The sequence below is a fragment of the Arachis hypogaea genome, chromosome 7 (assembly GCF_003086295.3).
Source record: "Arachis hypogaea cultivar Tifrunner chromosome 7, arahy.Tifrunner.gnm2.J5K5, whole genome shotgun sequence".
Taxonomy (NCBI): Eukaryota; Viridiplantae; Streptophyta; class Magnoliopsida; order Fabales; family Fabaceae; genus Arachis; species Arachis hypogaea.
In genome coordinates this window covers 56,003,990-56,012,870 of record NC_092042.1, presented here as the reverse complement: position 1 = coordinate 56,012,870, position 8,881 = coordinate 56,003,990, and the positions used below count along the sequence as shown (strand labels likewise).

Here is an 8,881-nt window from a genome sequence, read left to right as displayed (position 1 = left end):
TAATATATAGTCAATACGATGAATTTTATCAATGCTTTAGTCCTGTGATTTATTATACATCATATTATTTTTCTAGTATCACACTTGGTTCATGAGATTCTTCAATTAAAAAGTTGTCTTATTTGGCGATAAATGACGTACAATGGATAATAAAATTGTATTTAAATAAAAAATTAAAAAATAGAAACTAAATTAAATTTTTGTATTGTGTTTAGTATAGAATATAATAAATTTAGTTATGTCTCGATTTTATATTTGGTTTAAAATAAAGATGAAAATTGAAGAATAAATTTTGAATTTAAAAATTCAAATGAAAATATTTTTAAAACGAAATATTACAAAAATTTCAATCACTATCACTAAAAATTTTAGTACTGTTATTTTTTAGAAGTATTTGAATATATTGAAATTTTGTGTCTCGAAATTAAAATTTAAATTCCTATTTCCAATCTCCAAACATATTACTAGGATCACAATCTCCTAATTTCAATTCCTGTCCCACAAAATAAATGACTCATTTCCAGTCCGAGAAAACGAATGACAGTCTAATAACATTACTACACTACTACACAACAAGGCAAGAGATCGTAGTTATAAAAAAGGAATGATTGAAACCAAATCGAGTAGTAGGGTGGGGGATCACAGGAGAATTGAAGAAACAGGAATTTGTAGATTGTCACACTAATAAGTGGACCTTTTTTGATAAAGTAATAAGTAGATATCTTAGTATCTTACACAAACCAGAATTGACATGACTTTACAATTAAAGCAACATAAAATTAATTAAGATATATAACTTAAAGAGGGAAAAAAGACAAAGCCTTATTCATTAATTTATTTTAAAATTATAAAACAATTCTATCAGCACAATTTATTGCCAAGAGCTGAAGCCTCTACTTTTCAGATACTCCCGCCAGGGTAAACGCAAGCATTGTAACCTACAAAGAGGAGGAAGAGGAAGATCGTGTTAAACACGGTAATACAATGTATGATATGAAACCTAAGCAAGAAAACTTACTTGGGTTTTGGGAAGTCAACGTTGCTGATTGAGAGAAATCACAATTCCATGGATTCTTGCCATATGTTTGGTAGTACAGATTCATGGCAAAGGCAGCATGGGACGCAACTGTGTTAGGCTCAAAACAGGTACCTCCGGGTTGAATTGGTCCACAGTCTACGCCTTCACTACTACAGGCATAGTCGAGGTTTGCCTGCAACTGAGCATCGGATGCTCCTGCTTTAGGAACACACCATCCGGCTGCCGTAGTAGGTGCAGGAGTTTTAGGACTACTTGGGGGAATCTGTACAGGCAAATAAATAACACAAGACAATTTGTTACTGAAAATCGTAACTAGCGAAATGTTTCGGACACTCAATACAGGTAGAGCAATTTCCTCACCTGCTGGCTAGACTTGGCCAAGCCAACATCATATGACACGCTAAGATCAGTTTTGTACAGGCCAAAGGCGCGCTCAGATCCCGGGCCTGGTTTCAAATCCTCATCGTAGAGTGCAAAAATATAAGTGTCGACTGATTTCCCAGGCATCAAAGGGGTACCAACCAATGATCTAAGATGATTGATCAGATTCCCATTGTAGGCCTTGGCATTATCAACACTTGGTCCTACTTCATTGTTGTCACCGCGAGAGGGCCACCCAGTCTCAGCAACCACAATTTCGATGTCTTGGTACCCCATAGCACTTAAAGCAGAGTGTACTGCATCGACCTATTACAACAGTTAACCCACATCAAAAAGAAAGCTGCAAATGGCGCAAATTACAACAAACCAAATGAGTTTATTAGAAGAATCATTTCCATTTTGATTGAATCATCAGCAAAGTTACTCACTGTGTGGCATTTTCTTTAATATTCCATATGATAAAAGAGATATAAAGTTTTACCAACCAATATCATAGTCAGTCACTAGGCTAGGTATGGTCCATTTTTCTTTTCCATGTCCATCAATTATTGAAACTTTGGAAGGACTCATTCAGTCATTTGCGAATTGTGACCATATTGGGGGAAGCCAGGCTGTCTTCCAATCAAAGTCATTTGGAGGACTTAGGTGATGAATCTACAGACTCATTATTTCAAAGTGGAATAAGAAAAGGAAGGACAGGGTTATGCTCCATCCACCCTCTTTAATTATATAACTGAGAAAGATAAGAACAATAACTCCACTCTTATGCCTATAACGCCAAAAATCCTAATTAGAAACCTTTCTTTGGCTACAATACAAGATACACACATTAACTCGATTAGTCCAAATTACGTAACTCATGTATGACATCTAACATAATCTTCTATTTCTATGTAATTGTAAACTACATCTACATCTAAACACATCTAACATCTTAATTTGACACGGCGTTTCTAAATCTAGTCACTCATTGCATAATAAAGCCATATTACTACAAATCAAACAATGATAATAAATAATATAAGTTACTTTCGGTTTGAAAAATATATCAACTTGAAGAATATTAAGACCGCGGTGTCACAGTTCAACGAGAGATAAATATACAACAAATGCGAACCGACCACAGAGGAACAAAGTTAAAGAATCAATGCAAAGATTGTAGACACGTGGATCAAATGTGGAAAAACAAGAGTAAAACTAAAGGTATGCAACTTTAATTTAAAAAAATAAATAAACAAAAGAAAAGATAACGTACGGACCTGAGCATCGAACATGTTGGTGTAGAGCTTTCCGTTACCCGAGTCAACTCGGCCCGAGTTAGGCTGAAAGAGGCAAAATGCAAGCGTTTCAGGTCTAGGGTCGCTCTGGTAAGCAAAGAACGGGTAAGGGTTAATGGTGAGAGGAGATTTGTTGTCTCTCTGAAAAGAAAGTAATTGTTTCAGTGTGTCTTGGAGAGCTGGGTTGAACGACCCCGTGGACGGAGGATCCGACTGAGTCAACACCGCCATCGAGTGCACCGTCGACACCTTGATCTTCCCGCCCAGCGATGCAGAGTTCAGCGCATTTTGGACATTTCGAATCGCCGGTACCAGCTGTGAGGTTAGGCCCTGGTCGCCGGAGGTCAAGACCTCGTTGCCGACGGTGATGAGGGTGATGTTGCTTGCTGGGTAGTAGGGTAGCACGTTCGCGTTCACCCACTGAGCCGCCGCGTTCGGATCGGACGCCAGGTTCGGAATGTCGCCGTTGGCGGCACCGACGACGATTGAGATGCCGGAGTTGGCCAGGGCATTGATGATAGCGGGATCGGCGCCGTAGAGACGGATTTTTCCGATGGTGGTGGACTTGAGGAGCTTTGCGGTGGCGTCGGGCGGTGGGAGGTTGTCGGCGACCTGACCATAGTTAACGCCGATGAAGGACTGTGACTCTGGCAAAACAGGCGACAAAATGAAAGAGAAGTTAATTAGGAAGTGATAGCAAGGGAAAGAGTAAATTAAAAAGAAAATAGGCAATAATGAGAATAGTTTGAGAATTCTTCTTTTTCACTTTCCTTGAGAGAAAGTGACCAGAAAGTAAGATTGCTTTTCCGGCTAAAAGGTAAAGAAAGTTATCAAAAAGGGACGTAAGGATTAACCAGCGAAGCGGAGAGTGAGAGTGGTGGCCAATAGCAATAGATAAAAGCAGAGGAAGATTGAAGGGCGCAAAGGTGTGATTGCATCCATGGCTTTCTAAGAAGAAAATTATAGCTAATTAAACTTGGCTCATAATCCGCTAATTAATCTTTCAGGTGGGAGTGCAGGGTGCTGCCTGCTGTGATGTTGCGCTCTTAATTAGTCACTGCTTGCTATGATATATAGTGGGAGCGTGAGACTGAGGAATGAACAGCAAAGAGAAACGACAAAAATTGAATTGAATAAAGCGAAAGAAGTCGAGTGGTAGAATGAAAGAGGATGTCCGGTATCTAGAAATCGAAACTACAACTAAGAAGAAGAAGGAGCAGTGAAGTGAGAGCTTATTAGTTGGAGCTTGGAGGGGGAGTTACCGTTGTACTATTATCAAGTATGAATAGGAGTTAATGTCAAGAGCCAATAGTAGTGAAGACGTATAGGTGAAGTTGTCTCGTTAAATGGGTGAGTTTCCGGGAAGGATTCAACCTTTTGATGTGCCATTGGTCCCAATCCCTAACAACTCATTTCCTCAAAGTAAACTATTTTACTGTTTGTTTGGGTTTACTAATTGACACACTCTTTTTTCGGATAAATGGGAAAAAGAGAACGTGGGGATCCATTGCAATGAAAAAATAAAACAAATAAGAGGATATTATTTGTAGACAAATGGCTTGGATAAATATACTTTATTTACATTAGCGAGGGACACTTGAAAGACAAGTTATGCTCCGCGAAGGCTTTCCAGTTTCCATTGCTTCGAAGGCGGCATCGTATTCAGATTCTTGAAAAAATGGAAATCAATTAGTAGTAGGTCCAACGTCCAATGGGAAAATGATGTTTTTCTCAAGGTTTGAATATTGAATTCACTGCTAAACTGGAAAATACAAAGATTGACAACCTTATGGTCAAATTGTTAATTTGTTATCGTAATTAAAGACCATTTATTTATCTAGAAACTAGGGTGGATTGGTGGAAGCTGGAGAGTAGATTTATAATTTATAATAAAAAGATATTCAAGTTTACTTTAAAGAAAGTTATTATTATAAAAAGACCCATAATTTTGAAATTTGCTAAAATGACAAATAAGTGAAATAATTATAAATTATTTTAAGAGAAAATTCTATTCTGTTGTGATAAGAATGGGACGTGAATGCCCATTTTTAAGTGGAATTTACTTTTTCAAGGAAAAATAATCTTAAATGTATAAATGTATAAATAGAGGTCTATTCCCTCTAAGAAAAACACAAGCAAACTATAATAATCTTTCTTTTTAGGGAGCAATATTTCTCTCTCTTTTGTACTCTTCTTTCTCTTTACATACAATACTACTTATATTAGTAATATATAAGTTACTTTTATTATATCAAAATAATTATATTAGTGAACATTAATACAAGAGTTTTATATTTATATTTTTCTATCTTATATTTATATCTTCCTTATTTATTTATTTCACAACACGTTATCAGCACGAGACTCTGATCAAATTTTTAAGGAAGACTCAGGTAACAAATTTTCATTATGTCGAAACTCTCTCATCTTGAATTCAATGCTCTTGATATATCTGGAAACAATTATTTATCATGGATGCTAGATGCTGAAATTCATCTTGATTCAATGGATCTTGGAGATACCATTAAGGCTGAAAATAATGCATCCCAAAAAGGATAAAGCCAAAGCCATGATTTTTCTTCGTCGTCATCTTGACGAAGGATTGAAAAATGAATATCTCACATTAAAAGATCATGCAGATCTTTGGAAAGACCTTGAAGAAAGGTATAATCATAAAAAAACGGTGATACTTCCTCAAGCCCGATATGAATGGACGCACTTACGTCTGCAGGATTTGAAATCCATAAATGAATATAATTCTGCAATGTTTCAAATCACCTCATGAATGAAATTATGTGGGGAAAAGATAACTAATCATGATATGTTGGAGAAAACTTTCTCAACCTTCCATGCCTCGAATGTGCTCCTACAGCAGCAGTATCGAGAAAAAGGGTTTAAAAAATATTCTGACTTAATTTCTTGTCTTCTTGTTGCTGAACGAAACAATGAGTTACTTTTAAAGAATCATGAAGCGCGTCCAGCTGGCGCTGCCCCATTTCCTGAAGTAAATGCGGCAAATCATTACCCCAGAAGAGGTAAATGGCAAAGTTCTAGTAGCAAGAAAAATTATGGAAGGAAAAGGAATTATATTCAAAAGAGAGGATCTCACCAGAAGTGGGATCAAGAAAGAAATATCGGGCAAAATAAATCAGTAGAGGATAAGTATTTCTGTTATGGTGGAAAGTGCCATTGGCCTCGTACCTGCCGTACCCCAAGGCACCTAGTCGATCTTTACCAGGCATCTTTGAAAAAGGACGACAAGAGAAAAGAGTCGAATTTTGTTTCAAATGATGTTAAAAATTCCACCACTCATTATGATGTATCTGATTTCTTTGAGGATCCTGAAAGAAATATTGGTCATTTGATCAATGGTGGAATAGTTTAATATGTGAGATTTTAAGTATTCATGTAAATAAATAATGTAAAGAACTTATTATTAAGTTTTATTTTCTATGTATTTAAGTTTCAAATATGATGTATATAAATAATAAAATATTAATGTTTATGAATTTTGAAATCATTAAATATGTCATGTAAAAATAAAATTTTAGTATATGACATTATTTTTATGTACAGCGTTTCTTAGAAAAATAATTCTGATCAAGTATTCAATTCAACTGTACATACTACTCATTTTATTATTATTTGTCTTTGAAGAAAACGGCAAGGATATATAATGAAGATGTATGCCTTGCGGATAGTGCAAGTTTGCACACTATTCTCAAAAGTGATATATATTTTACCCATCTGGTGCCAAAAGAATAATGTGTTAATACTATTATTGGCTTAGGCAATGTGATTGAAGGCTCCAGAAGAGCTATAATTTTGTTTCCCGAAGGAACAAAATTCATAATAAATAATGCACTGTTGTCTACCAAGTCTCGAAGAAACTTGTTGAGCTTTAAAGATATTCGCCGAAATAGATATCATGTTGAGACACTGAATGAGGGAGATCATGAGTATTTATGTATCACAACTCATGATTCAAACAAGAAAGTTATATTAGAAAAATTACCATCACTTTCATCTGGGTTATATTATATCAAAATTAGTGGAATTGAATCACATGCCACTGTAAACTAGAAGTTTACTAGCTCAAATAAATTCATAACTTAGCATGATAGATTGGGTCATTCGGGAACAACCATGATGAGGAGAATTATTGAAAACTCTCATGGACATTCACTAAAGAACTAGAAGATTTCTTAAATCTAGTGAATTTTATTATGCTGCATGTTCTCAAGGGAAGTTAATTTTAAGGCCATCACCAGTAAAGATTGGATTTGAGTCCCCTGAATTCCTAGAAAGGATTCAAGGTGATATATGTGGACCTATTCATCCACCATGTGGATCTTTTAGATATTTTATGGTCCTGATAGATGCATCTTCGAGATGGTCACATGTGTGCTTATTGTCTTCTCGCAACCTGGCGTTTGCGAGATTACTAGCTCAAATTATTCGATTAAAAACACAATTTCCAGAAAATCCAATCAAAGCAATTCGTCTTGATAATGCTGGTGAATTTACTTCCCAAGCTTTTGATGCTTATTGTATGGCTAATGGAATAATTGTTGAACATCCAGTAGCTTATGCTCACACACAAAATGGGTTAGTATAATCACTTATTAAACGCCTCCAATTAATTGCTAGACCCTTGCTTATGAGAACAAATCTCCCAATTTCGGTTTGGGGTATGCTATTTTACATGCTGTAGCACTTATTCGTTTGAGGCCAACGAGTTACCATCAGTTCTCTCCTATTCAATTAGCATTTGGCCAACAGCCAAATGTTTTCCATTTAAGAATATTTGAGTGTGCGATATATGTTCCCATTGCACTACCTAATCTCACTAAAATAGGACCCCAAAGAAAATTGGGGATATATGTTGGATATTATTCTCCCTCTATAGTGAGGTATCTTGAAATACAAACTGGAGATGTATTTAAAGCCCGGTTTGCAAATTGTCATTTTGATGAATCAAAATTTCTAACATTAGGGGGAGAGAATAAGCTTCCTGAAAAGGAACTTAATTGGAATGCATCATCGTTGATGCATTTAGATCCTCGATCAGGGCAATGTGAACTGGAAGTTCAAAAGATTATACATTTGCAAAGAATAGCAAATGAATTGTCTGATGCATTTTCCGATACAAAGAGGATAACCAAATCTTATATACCAGCGGAAAATGCTCCAATTCGAATTGATATCCCAGTAGGACAAGTAGCCATTGAAGCAAATTCATGCCAGAAGCGTGGCAGGCCTGTCGGTTCCAAAGACAAAAATCTTCGAAAGAGAAAAGAGGTAAATATTATTCCTGTTGAAAAAGACATAGTAAAGACACCTGCAGTTGTCCAAAATTCTGATATAGTTTTAACGCCAAAAGATGTTCAAGTACCTGAAAATTGTGAAAATGACGAGATCTCGATAAATTATGTCTTTATAGGAGAGAAATGGGACCAAAATAAGACAATTGTCAATGAAATATTTGCATATAGCGTGTCATTAAATATCATGCATGAAAGTAAGGATCTTGAGCCAAGATCAGTCGAAAAATGTTGACAAAGGAATGATTAACCAAAATGGGAAGAAGCCATGAAGGCTGAGTTAGACTCACTTGCAAAACGTGAAGTCTTTGGACCTGTAGTCCGTACACCTGAAGATGTAAAACCTGTTGGATACAGGTGGGTATTTATGAGAAAACGAAATAAAAAAAAATAAAGTTGTGTGTTACAAAGCCCGTCTTGTGGCACAAGGTTTTTCATAAAGGCCCGGTATAGATTATGAAGAAACGTATTCCCCTGTAGTGGATGCAATAACATTGCGTTATTTGGTCAGTTTATCTGTATATCATAAACTGCATATGCATTTAATAGATGTGGTAACAGACTATATACGGCTCATTAGATCGGGATATCTATATGAAAGTCCCTGAAGGACTAAAGATATCTAAACCATCCAATGAATATTCGCAAGGGTTATACTCAGTCAAATTGCAAAGATCTTTATATGGTTTGAAACAATCTGGACGAATGTGGTAAAATCGTCTTACTGAGTATCTGACCAAAAATGGATTCAAGAATGATGATATATGTCCATGTGTTTTCATAAAGAAATCTGCATATGGATTTATTATAATTGCTGTGTACGTTGATGATTTAAATATCATTGGGACTCCTGAAGAGAT

General features: G+C 35.9%; 1 protein-coding gene across 1 annotated transcript; it reads right to left on the bottom strand.

The window, feature by feature from the left end:
- Positions 1-665: 665 nt before the first annotated feature.
- Positions 666-4,300, bottom strand: LOC112703138 (glucan endo-1,3-beta-D-glucosidase). The gene is made up of 5 exons (XM_025754461.2): positions 3,552-4,300; positions 2,680-3,344; positions 1,400-1,726; positions 1,019-1,301; positions 666-938 (listed from the first exon to the last, which is right to left on the bottom strand). Exons 1-5 carry the CDS (start codon positions 3,637-3,639, stop codon positions 901-903), a joined length of 1,401 nt encoding a protein of 466 aa, XP_025610246.1. The 5' UTR covers positions 3,640-4,300; the 3' UTR covers positions 666-900.
- Positions 4,301-8,881: the final 4,581 nt, after the last annotated feature.